At 40.9% G+C, this 21,959-nt stretch overlaps 2 protein-coding genes and 1 pseudogene across 12 annotated transcripts in view; all 3 read left to right on the forward strand.

Moving 5' to 3' along the window:
• SCAI (suppressor of cancer cell invasion) overlaps positions 1-21,959 on the forward strand; it is a 200,490-nt gene that overhangs the window by 166,013 nt on the left and 12,518 nt on the right. For 3 of the 7 annotated variants that reach the window (XM_050760601.1, XM_050760600.1, XM_050760602.1), the window contains 3 exons: positions 3,611-3,683; positions 7,885-8,058; positions 8,259-8,359. In XM_050760601.1, the coding sequence (XP_050616558.1) occupies positions 3,611-3,683; positions 7,885-8,058; positions 8,259-8,359 (348 nt within the window). The other 4 variants (XM_050760604.1, XM_050760606.1, XR_007719683.1 and 1 more) reach the window with 3 other exon arrangements.
• Positions 1-21,959, forward strand: part of RPL35 (ribosomal protein L35) — a 199,427-nt gene that overhangs the window by 72,675 nt on the left and 104,793 nt on the right. Inside the window, exon 1 of one of the 5 annotated variants that reach the window (XM_050760628.1) lies at positions 15,146-15,155. The exons of the other annotated variants lie outside the window; for them this stretch is intronic. The gene's annotated coding sequence lies outside the window, so the exon portion shown is untranslated. Of the gene's footprint in view, positions 1-15,145; positions 15,156-21,959 lie in introns of those variants that run through there. 5 annotated transcript variants of the gene reach the window in all.
• On the forward strand, positions 10,041-12,943 carry LOC126937836 (frataxin, mitochondrial-like; annotated as a pseudogene).

The following is a 21,959-nucleotide window of genomic DNA, read 5'->3' on the forward strand; positions in this document are numbered from 1 at the left end:
CAGTTCTCCTGCCTCAGCCTCCCTAGTAGCTGGGATTACAAGCACACACCACCACGCCCAGCTAATTTTTGTATTTTTAGTAGAGACGAGGTTTCACCATGTTGGCCAGGTTGGTCTCGAACTCCTGACCTCAAGTGATCTGCCTGCCCTTGGCCTCCCAAAGTGCTGGGATTACAGGCATGAGACACCATGCCCAGTCAACAAATAGTCTTTAGTTTTCTTAGTTATATAAATAGTAGTAACATCTTATACCACATTGCACCATATCTTTTTTCATTTAATAAGAAGTATTGAGGCTGGGCCTGGTGGCTCACACTTGTAATCCTAGCACTTTGGGAGGCTGAAGATGGGCTGATCACTTGAGGTCAGGAGTTCAAGACCAGCCTGGTCAATATGGCGAAACCCCGTCTCTACTAAAAACACAAAACTTAGCCAGGCACAATGACATTCTCCTGTAATCCTAGCTACTCAGGAAGCTGGGGCACAAGAATCACTTGGGCAGCGGAGGTTGCCGTGAGCCGAGAGGTGGAGGTTGCACTCTAGCCTGGGTGACAGAGTGAAACTCTGTTTCAAAAAAAAAAAAAGAAAAAAAGTGTTGGAGGCCTTTCATACCTGTTCATAAAGAACTTCTTCATTCTTTTTTATAGCTACTGCTTATTCCATTGTATTATTGTAGCATAATTTATTATACCAATCCTGTATTGCTGGTCATTTGGTTGTGTTATTTCCATTCCTTCACTATTACTAACAAGGCTTCGAGGAATAACTTAATACTTACGTAATTTTATTGGTTGCATAGTGTATCTGTAGGGAAAATTTCTAGTTTGGGAACTTCTGCATTAATGATATATGCATTTGAGTGTAATAGATGCTGCCAAATTAAATTGTCTTCTGAAGTGTTCATACCAATGTATACTCCTGTCACCTACATATGTGTATTTCCCCACATTCTTGCCAACAGTGTATATTCTCAAACTTTTAGAAATTTTGCTAAACTGATAGGTTAAAAATGGAATTTTTTTTTTTTTTTTTTTTTTTTTTTTGAGATAGAGTCTTGCTCTATAACCCAGGCTGGAGTGCAGTGGTGTGATCTTGGCTCCCTGCAGCCACCACCTCCCGGGTTCAAGTGACTCTCCTGCCTCAGCTTCCCAAGTAGCTGGAATTACAGACATGCACTACCACGCCCGGCTAATTTTTATGTTTTTAGTGGAAACAGGGTTTCATCATGTTGGCCAGGCTGGTCTCCACTCCTGACCTCAGGTGATCTGCCCACCTTGGCCTCCCAAAGTCCTGGGATTACAGGTGTGAGCCAATGTGCCCGGCTGAGAGGCTCTTTCAATATTATGAGATTAATCCTTTGTAATGTGAGTTCCAGATATTTTCTTTAGTTCATTATTTGACTTTTGATTTTGTTTATGCTATGTTTTACCATTCATAAGCTTTTGATTTTTATGTAACTAGGTTTATCAATCATAGTTAATCATAACAGGAAAGTCTAGGTCAAAAAAATAATTACTATGTTTTCTTTCACCACTTTTATTGTTTAATTTTTTACATTTACATTTTTGATATATTTGGAATTTGTCCTAATGTGTGGTGTGAAGTATGGAGCCAACTTTCTTTCATATGGCTATTCAGTTTTTCCAGCCAATCTGAGGTGTCATTATTGTCATGTATACATAAGTCCTGAATGTTTTGGAGTCTAATTCTGGACTTTTCATTCTGTTCCATTGATTTTCTGCCTACTCTTATACCAGCACCACTTTAATTACTGAGGTTTTTCTTTTGTTTTGTTTTTTGTTTTGAGACAGGGTCTCGCTCTGTTGCCCAGGGTGTTGTGCAGTGGCATAATCATAGCTCGTTGTAGCCTTGACCTCCCTGGCTCAAGTGACCCTCTCACCTCAACCTCCCAAGCAGCTGGGACTGCAAGCATGTATTACCACATTCGGCTAATTTTTCTATTCTTTGTAGAGTCGGGGTCTCACTATTTTGCCCAGGCTGGTCTCAAACTCCTGGGCTCAAGTGATTCTCCCACCTCCCAAAGAGCTGGGATTATAGGCGTGAGCCACTGTGCCTGGCCTTACTGAGGTGTAAAGTATGTTTCAATATCTGATGAGTCTAGTTCCCCCTCTGCTGTTTTTCAGAGTTCTCTTGGGTAATCCAATTTCTCCATATGAACTTTACAATTACTTTTTTCAGTTGTAGGAAAAAAAGTCTGTGACTATTTTTATTGAGGTTGGTTTAAATTTTAATAAGTTAGTGTAATGACATTTTAGAATTGTTTTATCTCTGAGAACATAGTGTCTTGGCTGGGCATGGTGGCTCATGCCTGTAATCCCAGCACTTTGGGAGGCTGACTGAGGTGGGTGGATCGCTTGAGCTCATGAGTTTAAGACCAGCCTGGGCAACATGGCGAAGTTCTGTCTCTACTAAAAATCCAAAAATTAGCCAAATGTGGTGGCATGCACCTGTAGTCCTAGCTACTGGGGAGGCTGAGGCAAGAGAATTGCTTGAACTAGGGAGGTGGAGGTTACAGTGAGCTGAGATCGTGCCATTGCACTCCAGCCTGGGCGACAAGAGCGAGACTCAAAAAAAAAGAACATGGTATGTCTTCACATTTGTTCGTCTTCATTTTATCATTCAGGAGTATTTAAAAAATTTTTTTTGTTGTTTGAGTTTTTATTTCTTACTAAGTTCACTCCTGGGAGTTTTATTTTTCTTGTTGCTTTACCACACAGCTTATGATTTTACTTCCCTTGTAGATATACCTTCAGGAAAAGGATATGATTATGCAGAGTGCTTTAGTTTTAGTATCAGCTTGTTACTGTAAATCACACATTGACATTCTGGTCTTTACGTCATTCCATGAGAGCAGTTATTATGACCCACAATAAGAGATGACACCAGGAATCAGGTTTTGGAGCTGAAAGCCAGATCCTGGATCTTGGAAAGTTCACCTTTATAGATACCAATGTGTGTTGCTCGATGGAGTGGCCTCTTGGTATACAGCCAGATGACTTCTCCTTGCAAAAGTACAATCATGTTTATGCATGGTGTTTAAAAAAATCAATAGTTCACTCACTAAACTATTTCGATTGAGAGCCTTTATGAAAGCCTATTATGGGCCGGGCGCGGTGGCTCACGCCTGTAATCCCAGCACTTTGGGAGGCCGAGGCGGGTGGATCATGAGGTCAGGAGATCGAGACTATCCTGGCTAACACGGTGAAACCCCGTCTCTACTAGAAATACAAAAAATTAGCCGGGCACGGTGGCGGGCGCCTGTAGTCCCAGCTACTCAGGAGGCTGAGGCAGGAGAATGGGGTGAACCTGGGAGGCGGAGCTTGCAGTGAGCAGAGATCGTGCCACTACACTCCAGCCTGGGCAATAGAGCGAGACTCCATCTCAAAAAAAAAAAAAAAAAAAAAAAAAAAAAAAAAGCCTATCATGCATGGTACTTATATATGAATGGCAGTCTCCTTAGCTGTTGCTGATGTTTCTGCATCTATTTATGAGTTTAAGGGCCCAATCTATTCACTAAAAATATACTTTGGAAAATTACTAAATAACTATCAAATCTTTAATGCAAGTTTTAAATTCTTATATATTACAGAATTTCACAAACTTGTTTGGACAACCACTAGTCTGCTTGCTTTCTCCTACAGCATATCCAAAAGCTTTACAAGGTATGTACCCTCATTGCCTGTTACAGCCATAGGTTGCAAATAAACACTATCTACATTTTGAATAGTACTGATCTTTGTTTTTTCCTCCCATAATGATCGTATGTGGATTTATAATGTTTAATGTGGCAGGTGTCGCTCTGAAATATACCCAGAAGCCTTGCCAACAACCAGGATCCCTTAATGTGCTACCATTAGGCCTTGAGATAATTCATCCCTGAGAAAGAAGTGGTTTTGTTCCTTGCTGATGGGGAACTCATGATTTGTAAATTTTAAAATTTGTTTTACAGGTGTTTGTTTGCTGGTCATATCCGTATAGCATGGTCTTCCTATATCTTTGCAGGCATGTTTTAAAAGATCCAAGGCATCTTTTAAGACTATAAGATTGCTGGTCTAGGAAACTTCTCAGTCTATGCCTCAGAGTTAGGATAACGTAACTGGCACAACTTAAAGTGTTTCTTTTATTCACATTTTTGCCTTGTTGTAATTTTAAAATAAAAGAACCTCTTTTAAGTCTGCCAGAGAGACAGGTTAGTGTTTTGGCCATTTCTTAAATGGCTGAGAATCGAAAGACTTTTTGTCCTTAATAGTTTGTCTTTAATTAGTGACACATAAAATCTAATTCTAACTCCCAGTCATTTAGTAGGTAAAATACTAAACAACCGTAACACTGTTTTAGCAGTACTTGTCACTGTTTCACTATCTCCCTAACTGTGAATAGTGCTGATGTCTCTCTGTGGGAGATGGCATTTTACTGCTACTTCCCAGCCAGAAGTCCTGTCTGCTGACATAGTTTGACACAGGAAGTGATGGTCAGCATTTGAATGCCTGAGAGAAGCTGGAGGCTTTCACCGTTGTTTTAAGGTAAGTTCTGCTGTTTAACAGGGAAAAACATGTAGAAATATTAACTTCATGTATCCAAAAGTAAATTACTAAGGGATAGAACTTACCTTCAAACAACGGTAAAATTCTCCTGCTTTGAAGATTTTGTTATCCTGTTTCTTATCATTTCTGGAGGAATGTAATCTCTTTCAGTTACTCAACAGTACTTTCTGCTATCATTCTGTCCTATCATTACGTAGTTTTTAAATTTACATGGTCAAATGGGTTAATACCAAGATTATTTGGTCTGAAAGACTTCATTGTATAGAAGAGAAAAACACAGACTTTGGAGGCAAACTGACTGAATTTGAATCCCGACTCAGCCACTTACTCGCTGTGTGACCTTGGGAAATTATTCAGCCATTCTGTGCCTCAGTTTCTTCATCTATCAAATGGAAATAATAATAGTATCTACCTCATAGAATAATGCTGGGTATGTAGTAACTACTCAATATGTGCTCTCATTATTATGATTATGCTTAGTTGTAATACATGTCCTTAACACATTTTGACCCAGTTTCTTATCTTTATGCTACAAAGCTTAGACCTCTAACACCTTAAATTAATTGTTCAATTACAAAAGCAGATTCAAAATTCTTTTGTGAGAAATGTTTTGGATTTATCCATAGGTATTATTGCTACTCACCTCTGCAAAAGGGGAGGGCCCTCCACGTGGGTGCAAAACTAGCTGATCAGTAAGCACTTTTGAGATCTAAAGCCTTTAGTTCTCTCATTAGCCAAGAGTTACTTCATTTATTCAACTTTTTTTTTTTTTTTTTTTTTTTTGGAGACAGGGTCTCACTCTGTCACTCAGGCTGAAGTGCAGTTGTGTGATCACAGCTCACTTCAGCCTCTACCTCCTGGGCTAGGTGATCCTCCCACTTCAGCCTCCCAAATAGCTGGGACTACAGGTACACACTGCCACACCCAGCTAATTTTTGTATTTTTTTTTGTAGGGACTGGGTCTCGCCATGTTGCCTAGGCTGGTCTCAAACTCCTGGGCTCAAGAGATCTGCCTGCCTTGGCCTCCCAGTGCTATTCAACATTTATTATCAGGTACTGTGCTAGGCACTGGAGATAGCACTGTGACCTGACAAGCACAGTTACATTCTTCACACAGCCAAATGTCCTGTGGCAGACAGAGACAGCCTGATGGGCAGTTATTATAAGTGATTCACAGGAGGATGCATGCTAATGGATGAGGAACTCCTGACTAGCAGCACACTGAAGACGAGGGAAGGGTATGAGATAATGTCTAACGTGGACGTTAAGAACATGGAGAACTAGATGGGGGTGGGAAATGACTGAGCAAGAGTGTTCCAGCTGAGAATTTGCAGGTGCTGTGGCCATGAGATAAGACAGCTTAGGGAGCACGTAGAGAAATTTTTTTTATTTTTTGAGATGGAGTCTTGCCCTGTCCCCCAGGCTAGATGCAGTGGCACAATCTCGGCTCACTGCAACCTCTGCCTCCCAAGTTCAAGCGATTCTCCTTGCCTCAGCCTCCCAAATAGCTGGGATTACAGGCACTCACCACCACTCCCAGCTAATTTTGTTGTATTTTTAGTAGAGACGGGTTTTCTCTATGTTGGCCAGGCTGGTCTCAAACTCCTGACCTCGTGATCCGCCTGCCTTGGCCTCCCAAAGTGCTGGGATTACAGGCGTGAGCCACCGTGCCTGGTCTACTTTTGTATTTTTACTGGAGACAGGGTTTCGCCATGTTGGCCAGGCTGGCCTCGAACGCTTGACCTCAAGTGGTCCGCCCACCTTGGCCTCCCAAAGTGCTGGAATTACAGGTGTGAGCCACCACCCCTGGCCGAGTACATAGAGAAATTAGTCATTCCTTCTAGCTAAAGGGTAGACTTTGAGATTGTGTGATTGAATTATGAAATAACTTCTAAGATTTGTTAAGTAATTTAAGTGGAAGACAATGGGATACAGGTTGAGCATCCTTAATCCTAAAATCTGAAATGCTCCAAAATTCAAAAGTTTGAGTATCAACACAACACTGAAAGTGAAAAATTCCACATATCAGTACTTAGTACAAAGTTTGTTTCATGTACAAAATTAATTAAAATATTCTATAAAGTTACCTTTAGGTTATGTGTATACGGTACATATTAAACATGAATAAACTTCGTGTTTAGACTTGGGACCTGTCCCCAGGACATCTCATTATGTATATGCAAATATTCTAAATCCCAAAAAATCCAAAATCCAAAACACTTCTGGCCCCAAGCATTTTGGATAAGGGATACTCAACTTGTACTGTCAAAAGATTTAAACAGAAGAGTAGCATGAAAGAGCATTCAGTTAACCTCCTGGAGAATGAACTGGGGAGGGGCATGGATGAAAACAGGGAGATGGCTGGAGATAGCACAATGACTAGTAGCCGACTGCAAAGATACTAAGCCCATAGAACCAGTAGGACTTTGTGATGGACTAGGTGTGGGGAAGGAAGGCAGGAATAGACTTCGTGGTTTCTGGCTGAGATGCTGGTAGAAATGACAATACTTGATGAGAAGCATATTTGTAGAGAACAAAAGGGGAAATAATTTACTTTGAGTTGTTGACCTGTTGAGTTTGAGGTGCCTTTGAGAGTTAGGTTGAATAGAGTAGCCTAGAGCAGCAGTACTTAAAAGAAATAGAGTCTGAGTCATTAAATTTTCTAGTACCTACATAAAAAACAGTAAAAAGAAACAGGTGAAATTAGTGTTAACAATGACGTTTTGTACTAAAGCTTTGAAATCCAGTGTGTATTTACTCATCTAGTCACATTTTGAGTATCTACCGCAGGACAGAGCGGTGCCAGACCTGTTAGGCTGCTGATAGAGAATTATAAATTCATAGGCATATAAATGGTAACTAAAATCATGGGAGTAAGAGCAGTCAGCAATGTATGGGGCCAAAGAAAGAAACTACTCATATTTAAGGGATAGGAAGGGAAAGAGCAACTCAGAGAGAGCAACTCAGAGGAGAATGAAAAAGACCGGCATTTCTAACACTCATCAGAGAATTCTATCACAGATAACCCATCATCCAACACTTGCCATATTTGGATGAAATTTGTTAATTGAGGGCAAAAAATGGTAAGAAATATGTTCGTTTTCCATTTCTCTTAAGTTTGCTAGGCTCTTAAGTTTATTCAGCAGAAAGCAACATACCAACGTTTTTGTAGTTTCATGAAGAATCTGCTTTGTTGAATTATGATTTAATGAGATAGCTTTAGTTTTATATATTATCAGTATATTAAAATGTTCCTCATATGTATCTCTTATTTTTTGCAAAACTATTATCTATATATATAACATGTTTGTTATTACAGATCAATCTCAGCGAGGTAGCCTCTTCACTCTCTTTTTGAACAATCCTCTAATGGCCTTCCTATTTGTCTCTGGATTGTCAAGCATGCGCAGAGGCCTTTGGGAAAAGTGTCAAGAATATCTTCGGAAAATCAACCGTGATATTGCCCAGCTACTGACTCATTCACGTTCAATAGGTACCCTCCTAATCTAACTGCACATTTAACAGAATGTACTATAATGGCTTAAAATGGTTACTTACTTTAAATTGTTTGAATTTTTAAAGGTATGTGTCCCAGGCAGGAAAGTTGAGAAGGCTTTCCTGAAGTTTCCTTCCCCTTTGAAACACAATTTCCATTTAAGCATCTTTTTACTGTCACTTTTCTCCTCTTTGCAGATCAGGCATTTCTCCAGTTTTTTGGAGATGAATTTCTTCGCTTGCTCCTCACAAGATTTATCTTTTGTTCAGCCACCATGAGGATGCACAAGATTTTTCGGGTAGGCAAAGAACATTATTAAAGATGAATTTTATCATTTTAGGTATTTAAGAACATGTATTATATTTTACCTGTATAAAATAAGATTATAATAAAATAATATTATTTTGGACAAATTCAAAATGATATTTACAAATGTACTTTCACACTGGTCTGTTAAGTAAAAAAATATATATTCACAAATGGATATGTAAAGTATAAAGATTGACAATATTAAGGCACATCTGAGTATCTATCCTTTGTTTAAAAGTAGAACATTTTCTGGTTGGGCTTGGTGGCTCCTGCCTGTAATCCCAGCACTTTGGGAGGTCGAGGCTGGTGGAACATGAGGTCGTGAGTTGGAGACCAGCCTGGCCAACATGCTGAAACCCCTTCTCTACTAAAAATAAAAAAATTAGCCAGGTATAGTGGCATGCACCTGTAATCCCAGCTACTCTGGAGGCTGAGGCAGGAGAATTGCTTGAACCCAGGAGGCTGAGGTTGCAGTGAGCAGAGATTGCACCATCGCACTCCAGCCTGGACGATAAGAGTGAAACTCCATCTCAAAAAATAAAAAAAATAAAAGTAGAACATTTTCAATACCTCCCTGATCCTATCTCCCTCTCAAATGAAACTCACATCCTGAATTGTATTTATTTATTTATTTAAAGATGGAGTTTCACTCGTGTTGCCCAGGCTGGAGTGCAGTGACCCGATCTCAGCTCACTGCAACGTCTGCCTCTGCCTCTCAGGTTCAAGCAATTCTCCTGGCTCAGCCTCCCAGGTAGTAGCTGGGATTATAGGCGCCCACCACTACACCTAGCTAATTTTTTGTATTTTTAGTAGAGACAGAGTTTCACCATGTTGGCCAGGCTGGTCTCGATCTCCTGACCTCAGGTGATCCACCCGCCTTGGGTTTCCAAAGCGCTGAGATTATTGGCGTGAGCCACTGCACCCGGCCCTGAATTTTTTTTTAAATCCTTCACTTTTCTTTATAGTTTTGCAGCATGTATTTCTATTCCTACGCAACATATTTATGAATCCATATTGTGTGTATTCTTCTGCAACTTCCTTTTTGCCAATGTTTTATTCCTGAGATTGACCCATGTTGATTGACTATAGCTTTCATTCATTCATTTTGTTTGACTATACAACACTAGGCATTATTTGACTGTACATTGCAGATTACTTATTCTGATAATGGACATTTGGGTTGCTTCCAAGTTTTTATTATTATATAAATGATGCTGGCCATTTGTTATATAAGTGATTTATTGTTATATAAATACAGTGACTCACACCTGTAATCCCAACACTTTGGGAGGCCGAGGTGGGCAGATCACGAGGTCAGGAGTTCAAGACCAGCCTGGCCAACATGATGAAATCCTGTCTCTACTAAAATTACAAAAATTAGCCAGACATGGTGGCATGCACCTGTAATCCCCGCTACTCGGGAGGCTGAGGAAAGAGAATTGCTTGAACCCAGGAGGCGAAGGTTACAGTGAGCCGAGATCATAACACTGTACTCCAACCTGGGCAACAGGCAAGACTCAGTCTTGGGGAAAAAAAAAAAAAAAATGATGTTGCTGTGAAATTCTTTTATCAGTTTCCTGGTACACATATATAAGATTTTCTCTGAGGAATATACGTAATAGTAGAATTGCAAGATCAGAGGATATAAGCATATTTAACTTTGCTAGGTAATGCCAGACTGTGTTCCAAAGCAGTTGTATCAGTTTACACTCATACTAGCAGGATGTAAGAGTTGCTATTTCTGTAATCCTTCCTTTCCAACACTTGTTGCAGTCATACTTTATAGTTTTTGTGAATCTGCTGAGTGTAAAGTGGTAGGTCATTGTGGTTTGAATTTTTATTTCCAGGATTACTATTGAGGTTGAGCAACTTCTCATAAGTGTTCTTCTGTTTTTCTCTTTGTAAAGAATGTGTTCAAGTCTTTTGCTTGACTTGATAGTGCACTTTTCTAGCTGTTTATTTTTTGTGTATGCATGTACCTATATAACACTTCCTTGAGATTTTAAATATTTTAGCCATTATATTTTTCACTTCTGTAAGTAAAATGTTTTTTCAAATATGCCTGAACAGTTAAAAAAATCTTTTGCAACTTTTGGTTTCAAAATATTATTTCTTTCCATTTTATTATGGTAATTTTAAAATGTAAAAGAACTGCAATGGGTCAGGCGCAGTGGCTCACACCTGTAATCTCAGCACTTTGGGAGGCCAAGACAGGAGCATCACTTCAGGCTAGAAGTTTGAGAACAGCCTGGGCAACATAGTGAGACCTCATTTCTACAAAGAAATTTTAAAAATTAGCCAAATGTAGTGGTATGTGCCTATAGTCCCAGCTCTTCAGGAGGCTAAGGTGGGAGAATTGCTTGAGCCCAGGAGTTTGAGGCTGCAGTGAACTCTGATTGTACCACTGCATGGGCCAACTGTGCAGTTCCACTTAAGACACAATTTTTTTTTCAATAAATAAATTGGAAAAATTTTGGAGATTTGCTACTGTTTGCAAAACAAATAAACTACACAGCCTAGAAATATTGAAAACATTGTTCACCCGGGCCCTGCAGCCAGTGGAATTGGCCCCGCTCTGTGGCTGCCGGGGCCTGTGCACTGGAATCACCGTGGCCTGCACGCCCCACCATGCCAGTTTGAGCCTCCGTGGCCTCAACCAGATTCGGAATGTCAAAAAGCAGAGTGTCTATTGGATGAATTTGAGGAAATCAGGAAGTTTGGGCCACCCAGCCTCTCTAGATGAGACTACCTATGAAAGACTAGCAGAGGAATCACTGGACTGTTTAGCAGAGTTTTTTGAAGACCTTACAGACAAGCCATACACGTTTGAGGATTATGATGTTTCCTTTGGGAGTGGTGTCTTAACTGGTAAACTGAGTGGAGATCTAGGAACCTACGTGATCAACAAGCAGATGCCAAACAAGCAAATCTAGTTATCTTCTCCACCCAGTGGACTCAAGCGTTATGACTGGACTGGGAAAAACTGGGTGTACTCCCACGATAGCGTGTCCCTCCATGATCTGCTGGCTGCAGAGCTCACTAAGGCCTTAAAAACCAAACCAGACTTGTCTTCCTTGGCCTATTCTGGAAAAGACGCTTGATGCCCAGCCCAGTTTTAAGGCTATTTAAAGCTGTCAGGCCAAGACCCCAGCTTCATTATGCAGCTGAGGTCTTTTTTTTTGTTTTTCGTTTTTCATTCCTGCCTTTGAGGAACAGCTCTGTGGCAAGAATGTGTTGCCTCCTACCTTGCCCGCATGTTTTGATTTTTAATTTCTACAGATTTTTTTGGATTGTCTGATTTCCTCCCTCACATGATATCCTTTATCTTTTATAATGTCTTATCCCTATACCTGAACATAGCAACCTTTAAAAAAGCAGAAGAATAAGAAGTTCCAGGAGGAGAAATGAATTGTCTTCACTCTTCATTCTTTGAAGGACTTACGGCAAGAAGTACATGAAGAGCAGCTGGTTTACCTGCTCACTGTTCTGTCTCAAAATGAGACACATTAATGGGTAGGCTACAAATGTTCCCGGGCTTCTTTCAAAGTGGAAGCACCTCTGAGCTCTTTAGCATTGAAGTGTCGAAAGCAGTTCACATGGGAAGACAATTTCTGATGTGTGCTCTGTGACTGCCAGGGTGTGGCCTGCACTGGGTTGTCCAGGGAGACCTAGTGCTGTTTCTTCCACATGTTCACGTGTGTGTGTGTGTGTATTTTTATATATATTTTTTTCAACTTAAGGGTTAGTATGGATTCAGCTGCCACAAGAATGCAAAAAAACTTCCAATCACAAGAAAGGAGGAAAAAAAGTCATTTTCATAAACTGAGTGATGTAGCATAATAAACAAAATCATGGAGCTGAGGAGTTGCTTTGTGAACGTGAAGGGGCATATAAAGGAAAGAGATACTCATGTCGATAAAGAGAACCTGGTCCTAGACGCAGTTCAGCCATAAAGTAGTTGTCCCTTTGTGGACAAGTTTCCCAAACTCCCTGGGCCTCTGCTTTCCCATCTGTTAAATGAGGGGATGGAGTGTGGTTGATTTCCAGCATTCAGTGGTCCTGTCAAGCAGCCTAACAGGCTAGCTCTAATTCCCATTGGGCAGATGAAGAGATGACAAAGAACAATTTGTAAGCTATATAGGAAACGTTATTGGTATTCCCCTATCGGTATTTCAGTTGAATTCATGTTAAAATAATAGCCATCCTTTATTGTACGCTTACTGGGTTAAGCCTATTATACCATATTACCTCATTTTAATTTCTACTGACCTGCAGTTTAAACATGAAGCAACAAGGCTCCAGGACATTAAAACTCACACAAAGTTATGCTCATACTATTTTCTTACTGAAAGAAAGATTTATTAGTGACAAGTTTGTATTAATATGTAGCAAAGGCTTTTCCAATGGGTGAATAAAAACACATTACATTATAGTAAAAAAAACAAAAAAAAGTCAAACTGGGAGAAGTGGCATATACCTATAGTCCCAGCTACTCAGGAGGCTGAGGCAGGAGGATTGTATGAAGCCAGGAATTGGAGATCAGCCTGGGCAACATAGCAAGATCTTATCTCTTTTTTTTTTTTTTTTTTTTTGAGACGGAGTCTCGCTCTGTCGCCCAGGCTGGAGTGCAGTGGCCGGATCTCAGCTCACTGCAAGCTCCGCCTCCTGGGTTTACGCCATTCTCCTGCCTCAGCCTCCCGAGTAGCTGGGACTACAGGCGCCCGCCACCTCTTCCGGCTAGTTTTTTGTATTTTTTAGTAGAGACAGGGTTTCATCGTGTTAGCCAGGATGGTCTCGATCTTCTGACCTCGTGATCCGCCCGTCTCGGCTTCCCAAAGTGCTGGGATTACAGGCTTGAGCCACCGCGCCCGGCCAGATCTTATCTCTTAAAAAAAGAAAAAAATACTCTTAATAATGAAACAGTATAAACAAAAGCTAAGTAAAATTTTTTCTTTCTCCTGAAATAAAATTATTTTTTTGAGTCTGATGGAAATGTTTAAGTGCAGTAGATCAGTGCCAGTGAGGAAATAAATAAAATCATACAAAAAAGAAATAGTGAAAAAATTAAGAAAAAGGTATGTCATGAAAATATAAAATATATGTAGACACTAGTCTATTTTATCATTTAGTACTATCAGATGTATACAAATCTATTATGAATGATTAAAATTTATGCATACACTTACATGCCATATATGGTACTATTCACAGTCCAGAGAAGTGTAAACAAAAGTAATGATGATGCAATATTAAATCATAACTGCATAAAATCACTGTAGTGCCTACTGTACTACTGTAATAATTTTGTAGCCACATCCTGTTGCTCTGGCAGTGAGCTCAAGTGTTGCAAGTACTGCTTAGAATGCCTGTCATCTCCATGAGCAGTTTGTCTCTCTAGTAAATTGTGTATTGTAATAAAAAATGATCTCTACCGGTTCTCACATATTTTTTATTGTGTTTAGTCCAGTACTGTAGTAAACCTTGCATAACACCATGAGACTCATGTGAAGTGATGCTTCAAGTGCTCCCAAGAAGCGAAGTCATGATATTACAAGAAAAAGTTGAATAGCTTGATATGTACCATAGATCAAGGTTCGCCATTGTGGTTGCCTGCCATTTCAAGATAAATTAATCCAGTAAGGAGTGTTGTAAAAAAAGAAAATTTGTGACGCCATCACTGTAGCTACGTCAGCAGGCATGAAAACCTTGCACTTTTTGTGAAATACCTTTTTATCTCATAATAAAATGTAGCATTTATGTAGGTGTAAGGTTGCTATAAGACATACTTACAGGCCGGGCGCGGTGGCTCATGCCTGTAATCCCAGCACTTTGGAAGGCCGAGGTGGGTGGATCACCTGAGGTCAAGAATTCAAGACCAGCCTGACCAATATGATGAAACCCCATCTCTACTAAAAATACAAAAATTAGCTGGGCATCGTGGCACGAGCCTGTATGTAGTCCCAGCTACTCAGGAGGCTGAGACAGGAGAATTGCTTGAACCTGGAAGGCAGAGGTTGCAGTGAGCTGAGATCACACTACTGCACTCTAGCCTGGGCGACACAGCAAGACTCCATCCCCCCGCCACTAAAAAAAAAGACATATATTATGATTTGAGAAAAAGCAAACATTATATAACAAAGCAAAAGGAAAGTGAAAGATCTAAAGCTGGAGAATGAAATTCTGGCAAAAAATGATTTGATAATTTTTGAAAGAGCTTTGGCTTTAAAAATGTTAAGATAACACAAGAAGCAGCTTCTGCCAACCAAGAGGCAGCAGACGAGTGGCACCTGGGGGTGCCACTGAGGAGAAAGGATACCTGCCTGAACAGGTTTTTAGTGCAGAAGAAAATACCTTTTCTGGAGAAAAAAAAAAGAACAAAAAAAAAACTGCCACAGAGGACGTTTTTTAGTAAGGAAAAGAAGTGAACACCAGGATTTAAACAGGAAGGGATAGACAACTCTGTTATTTTGTGCAAATGCACTTGGGTTTATGATCAGGACAGTCCTTATCTATAAAGCTGCTAATGCACCTTGATAGAAAAGATAAACACCAGCTGCCAGTACAACAAGAAGGTCTGGACAACAGGAACTTTTTTTCCAGATTGATTTTGTTGATGCTGTGTCCCTGAAATCAGGAAGTACCTTGACAGTAAGGGACTACCTTTTAAAGTTTTTTTGATATTCGACAATGCCCTGGCTATCCAGAACCCCATTACTTCTATACTGAAGGTGTCAAAGTGGCCTACTTGCCCCCAAACACACAATGTCAGCCTCTAGATCAGGGGGTCATAAGGACCTTTAAGGTTCATTGCACAGAGTACTGTATGTATTATCAAAACTACAGAAGAGAAACCCTAATGGAGAGAACATCTTGAAAGCCTAAAAGGATTCTACCATTGGAAATGCCATCATTAGTATAGAAAAAGCCTTGAAAACCATCAAGCCTGAAACAATTCCTGCTGGAGAAAACTGTGTCCTGATGTTGTGCATGACTTCAGAGGATTTGTGACAGTCAAGGAAATCATTAAAGAGATAGTGGATGTGGCAAAAAGGGTGGGGAGTGAAGGGTTTTGAGATACAGATCTTGGAGAAGTTCAAGAGCTAATAGACACCGCACCAGAAGAATTAACTGAAGATGACGTGGGGTGGACATGAATGTTTCTCAACCAGTGCCAGGAAGGAGACATAGAAGAAGCAGTGGCAGAAAACAAATGGATGTTAGACAACCCAGCAGAAGGGTTTAGGTTATTCAGGATTGGGCTTTTGACTTCTATGTCATAGATGCTTCTTTGATAACGGACACTGAAATGAAAGCAAATAGTGGAAGGATTGGTGCCATATAGAAACACTTTAGAGAAATGAAAAAGCAAAAATGTCAGACACAAATTATGACATATTTGCATAAAATTACACCCAGTTGCCTGTCTCTTCTGCCTCCCCTTCCATCTCCTCCACCTCTCCTCTCTCTGCCACCCCTGGGACAGCAAGACAACCCCACCTCCTCCTCCACAGCCTACTCAATGTGAAGGCAATGGGGATGAAGGCCTTTATGGTAATCCATTTAATGAATAGTAAATATATTTCTCTTTCTTATGATTTTCTTTTCTTTTCTTTTTTTTTTTTTGAGACAGAGTCTCGCTCTGTTGCCCAGGCTGGAGCGCAGTGGCATAATCTCAGCTCACTGCAACCTGCACCTCTGGGGTTCAAGAGATTATTCTGCCTCAGCATCCCAAATAGCTGGGATTACAGGCATGTTCCACCACTCCTGGCTAATTTTTGTATTTTTAGTAGAGGCGAGGTTTCACCATGTTGGCCAGGCTGATCTCGAACTCCTGACCTCAAGTCATCCTCCCGCCTCAGCCTCCTAAAGTGCTAGGATTACAGGTGTGAGCCACCATGCCCAGCCCTGGCCAATTTTCTTAATAACATTTTCTTTTCTCAGCCCGGTGCAGTGGCTCACACCTGTAATCCCAGCACTTTGGGAGACCGAGGTGGGCAGATCACAAGGTCAGGCGTTCAAGACCAGCCTGGTCAATATGGTGAAACCCTGTCTCTACTAAAAATACAAAAACTAGCCAAGCATGGTGGCAAGTGCCTGTAATCCCAGCTGCTTGGGAGGCTGAGGCAGGAGAATCTCTTGAACCTGGGAGGCAGAGGTTGCAGTGAGCGAAGATTGCGCCATTGTACTCCGGCCTGGGTAACAAAAGCAAAACTCTGTCTTGGGGGGAAAAAAATTCTTTTCTCTAGCTAACTGTATTGTAATAATACAATATATAGGCTGGGTGCAGTGGCTCACGCCTGTAATCCCAGCACTATGGGAGGCTCAGGCGGGTACATCACCTGAGGTCAGGAGTTCAAAACCAGCCTGGCCAACATGGTGAAACCCCCTCTACTAAAAATACAAAAACTAGCCAGGTGTGGTGGTATGCGCCTGTAATCCCAGCTACTCAGGAGGCTGAGACATGAGAATTGCTTAAACCTGGGAGGTGGAGGTTGCAGTGAGCCAAGATCGCGCGACTGCACTCCAGCCTAGGTGACAGAGCAAGACTCTGTCTCAAAAAAAAAAAAAAAAAAAGAAGAAAAGAAGAAACAGTATATAATACATATAACATACAAAGTATTTGTTAATTGACTGTTTATGTTATCTATAAGGTTTCCAGTTAGTGGTAGGCTATAAGTAGTTACATTTCAGGGAGTTGAAAGTTATATATGGATTTTTAACTCTGTTAGGGAGGGGGCTCAGCATCCCTAACCCCTGCATTGTTCAGGAGTCAGCTATATTTGAGTTCTAACGTATTTTTCCATTTATGGATTTGTCTTACCATTCATCAGATTTTTTTTTTTTGGAGACGGAGTCTTACCCTGTTGCCTGGGAGTACAATGGTGTGATCTCTGCTCACTGCAACCTCTGCCTCCCAGGTTCAAGCAATTCTCCTGCCTTAGCCTCCTGAGTAGCTGGGATTACAGGTGCATGCCACCATGCCCAGCTAATTTTTGTATTTTTAGTAGAGATGAAGTTTCACCATATTGGCCGGGCTGGTCTCGAACTCCTGGCCTCAGGTGATCCAACCACCTCAACCTCCCAAAGTTCTGGGATTACAGGGATGAACCACCACGCCCAGCCCCATCTTATTTTTTAATGCATTTTGAAGTAGATTGTGGACATCACCCACAAACACTTCATCATGCATATATATATAATATGTTTACTTTTTTTTTTTTTTTTAAATGAGATGAGATCTTCCCATGTTTCCTAGGCTGATCTTGAACTTCTGGATTCAAGCTGTCCTCCCGCCTCAGCATCACACATAGCTGGAACTATAGGCACATTGCCACTGCCCAACTACAATTTTTTTTTTTTTAATTTGAGACAGAGTCTCTGTCTGTCATGCAGTTTGGAGTACAGTGATGCAATTGTAGCTTACTGCAGCCTCAGTCTCCTGGGCTCAAGCAGTCCTCCTGCTTCTAGCCTCCTGAGTAGCTGTGACCACTTGAGTACTGTGCACCACCACGCCCAGCTAATTTTTAAATTTTTTTGTGGAGACGGGTTTTGCTGCATTGCCCAGGGTGGTCTCAAACTTCTGGCCTCAAGCAACCCTCCCACCTTGACCTCCCAAAGTGGGGTAATAGGCATGAGCCACTGTAACTCACCTAATTCTTTTTTCTGTAAAGTTTACACACAGTGAAATACACAAAATTAAGGTATACCATTAAGTGAGTTTTGAGGGAAATATACCTGTGTAACCTAAACCTTTATCAATTTATACAAGATAGCATCATTCCAGATTGTTACTTCTGTACTCCTTTTTATTTAGTCCAGTACCCATTACCCCAGAGGCTGTCACCTTTTGTTTTCACTCAAGATTACTTGTACCTGTTCGTGAACTTGAATCACACAGTATGGACTCTTGTGTAAACCTTCTGTGACTAAGCATGTGCATTGTTCTTGAGATTCATCCCTGTTGTTTCAGATATCAGTAGATCATTCCTTTTTGTTACTGGGTAGTATTCCATTGTCTGAACATACCACAGTTTAGGCATTCTCCCCCTGATGAACACGTGGCAGTTTTACAGTGTTGGCTATTACAGGCCAGAGCATGGTGGCTCATGCCTGTAATCTGAATACTTCAGGAGGCCAAGGCTAGAGGATCGCTTGAGCCCCAGGAGTTCAAAATTACAGTGAATTATGATCACGCCACTGCATTCCAGCGTGGGCAACAGAGGGAGTCCCTGTCTTAAATAAATAAATAGTTGGCTAATAGAAATAAAACTGCTTTTTATTATAAATAACAAGGATTGTACAAGTTTTTTTTGTTTTTTTGTTTTGTTTTGTTTTTTTTTTTTTTTTTTTTTTGAGATGGAGTCTCGCTCTGTCGCCCAGGCTGGAGTGCAGTGGTGCAATCTCGGCTCACTGCAAGCTCCGCCTCCCAGGTTCACGCCATTTTCCTGCCTCAGCCTCCCAGGTAGCTGGGACCACAGGCGCTCGCCACCATGCCCAGCTAATTTTTTTTGTATTTTGAGTTGAAATGGGGTTTCACTGTGTTAGCCAGGATGGTTTCAATCTTCTGACCTCGTGATCCGCCCACCTCGGCCTCCCAAAGTGCTGGGATTGTAGGCGTGAGCCACCTTGCCCAGCCAGCTTGTACAAGTCTTTGCACAGACATTTGTTTTGAATTTTTTTGGTCATATTATGGGTATGTGTTTAGTTTAGAAACTGCTAGACCTTTTCTCAAAGTGGTTGTACCATAGTTACATTCCCACCAGTTGCTTTGAAGGTTGCTTTTCATTCTTGCCAACATTGTTGTCAGACTTTTAAATCTGACCATTCTGATGGATATGTAGTGGTATTTAAAATTCATCAAAATTTTTAAAAATAATAAAATTTCATCAAAATTAAAAAGTTGAGTTGAATGCAAATTGAAGCTACAATGAAAAATCTGAGTTTTTTCTTTTCTGATTTGTGTTTTTGTATATTATCCCAGAAATCTTTACCTGAAGTTACAGAGATTTTCTTTTTTTGTTTGTTCTTTTTTTTTTTGAGACTGAGTCTCAATCTGTCACTCAGGCTGGAGTGCAATGGCACAATCTCGACTCACTGCAACCTCCACCTCCTGTATTCAAGCGATTCTCCTTCCTCAGCCTCCAGAGTAGCTGGGATTACAGGCGCCCACCACCACACCCAGCTCATTTTTTTGTTATTTTTAGTAGAAAGGGGTTTTCACCATGTTGGCCAGGCTGATCACGAATTCCTGACCTCAAGTGATCCCTCTGCCTTGGCCTCCCAAAGTGCTGCGATTACAGATGTGAGCCACCATGCCTGGCCTTCTCCTATGTTTTCTTCCTAGGAATTCTATAGTTTTAGCTTTCACATGTAGGTCTATGGTTTATTTTGAGTTAATTTTTGTTTACAGTGTGAGATAAAGCTTAAAGTTTTTTAATATGCATGTGTAGTTCTAGTACCATATGTTGAAAAGATTTTTCTTTTCCCATTGAATTACTGTGGTAACTTTGTTGAAAATCAATTAAGTATATGTGTATAGGGATATTTCTGAACTCTAAATTATCTTCCATTAATCTACAGAATTTGTTTTTTGTTTTTTTGTTTTTTTGTTTTTTTTTTGAGACGGAGTCTTGCTCTGTCACCCAGGCTGGAGTGCAGTGGTGCGATCTCGGCTCACTGCAAGCTCCGCCTCCTGGGTTCACGCCATTCTCCTGCCTCAGCCTCCCGAGTAGCTGGGACTACAGGCGCCCGCTACCACGCTCGGCTAATTTTTTTGTATTTTTAGTAGAGACGGGGTTTCACCGTTAGCCAGGATGGTCTTGATCTCCTGACCTTGTGATCCGCCCGTCTCGGCCTCCCAAAGTGATGGGATTACAGGCTTGAGCCACCACGCCCGGCAATCTACAGAATTTGTATCAAATACACTATTGTCTTTACTATTGTAACTTTAAAAAAGTCTTAAAATCGGCCACTGCACTCCAGCCTGGGCGACAGAGCGAGACTGTCTCAAAAAAAAAAAAAAAAAATCTTAAAATCTGAGAGGGAGAGTCCTCTTCCCCAAAAGAGTTTTAAGTGTTTTGGTTATTTTAGGTCCTTTGAACTTCTATATGAATTTTAGCATCCATGTCACATTTTGCTTAGAATTGTATTAAAACTCTATATATAATTCAACTGTGGGGAATTATTATTTTAATAGTGTTGAATCTTCCAGTCAATAATAATGGTATATATCCTCATTTACTTATATCTTTAGTTTCTTTCACCAGGATTTTGTAGTTTTTATCACACAGGTCTTGCATGTGTCTTACAATTCCAAAGTATTTTATGTTCCAGTACGCTTTAAATATTGAATTGTTTGGCTGGGAGTGGTGGCTTATACCTGTAATCGCAGCACTTTGGGAGGCCGAGGTGGGAGGTCACCTGAGGTCAGGAGTTAAAGACCAGCCTGGCCAACATGGCAAAACCCCATCTCTACTAAAAATACAAAAATTAGCCAGGTGTGGTAGTGGGCGCTTATAATCCCAGCTACTCGATAGGCTAAGGCAGGCAGAATCACTCGATCCCAGGAGGCGGAAGTTGCAGTGAGCCGAGATCGTGCCATTGCACTCCAGCCTGGGCGACCAGAGTGAGACTCCATCATGGAAAAAAAAAAAAAAAAAAATTATTTGGCCAGGCATGGTACCTCACACCTGTAATCCCAGCACTTTGGGAGGCAGAGGCGGGCAGATCACAAGGTCAGGAGTTGGAGACCAGCCTGGCCAACATGGTGAAACCTCATCTGTACTAAAAATACAAAAAAAAAAAAAAAAAATTAGCCAGGCATGGTGGCTTATGCCTGTAGTCCCAGCTACTCGGGAGGCTGAGGCAAGATAATCGCTTGAACCTGGGAGGCGGAGGTCGTAGTGAGCCGAGATTGCACCACTGCACTCCAGCCTGGGCGACAGAGTGAAACTCCATCTCAAAAAATTGAATTATTTTTATTTCATTTTTCAGTTGCTTGTTGCTAATACATAGAAATGCACTTGTAAAACACCGGCCTTATGGCTGGGTACGCTGGCTCACTCCTTTAATGCCAGCACTTTGGGAAGCTGAGTCAGGGAGATCACTTGATCCCAGGAGCTGGAGACCAGCTGGGCAACATGGTGAAACCCTGTCTCTACAAAAAATTACTCGGATGTGGTGGCATATACCCAGAGCCCCAGCTACCTGGGAGGCTGAGGTAACAGGATCACTTGAGCCCGGAAAGTCAAGGCTACCCTGAACCATGATTGTGCCACTGCTCTCCAGCCTGGGCGAAAGAATGAGAAATCCTTTCTCAAAAAAAAAAAAAAAAAAAAAAAAAAAAAAAGACCGTTGACCTTGTGTTCTGCAGTCTTGCTAAATTTACTTGTTAGTTCTTTTAGCTTTTTTATATGTTCCTTAATATTTTCTATATACAGGATCATGTCATCTATCCTTATAAAACAGCTTTACTTGTTTTTTCCCAATCTATATGGCTTTTATTGTTATTAGTGCTTTATATCAGGGCTAGGTCTTCTAGTAAAATGTTGAATAAAAGTAGTGAAAATGGACATTCTTGCCTTCTTTCT

The sequence above is a fragment of the Macaca thibetana genome, chromosome 15 (assembly GCF_024542745.1).
Source record: "Macaca thibetana thibetana isolate TM-01 chromosome 15, ASM2454274v1, whole genome shotgun sequence".
In the NCBI taxonomy this organism is placed as follows: domain Eukaryota; kingdom Metazoa; phylum Chordata; class Mammalia; order Primates; family Cercopithecidae; genus Macaca; species Macaca thibetana.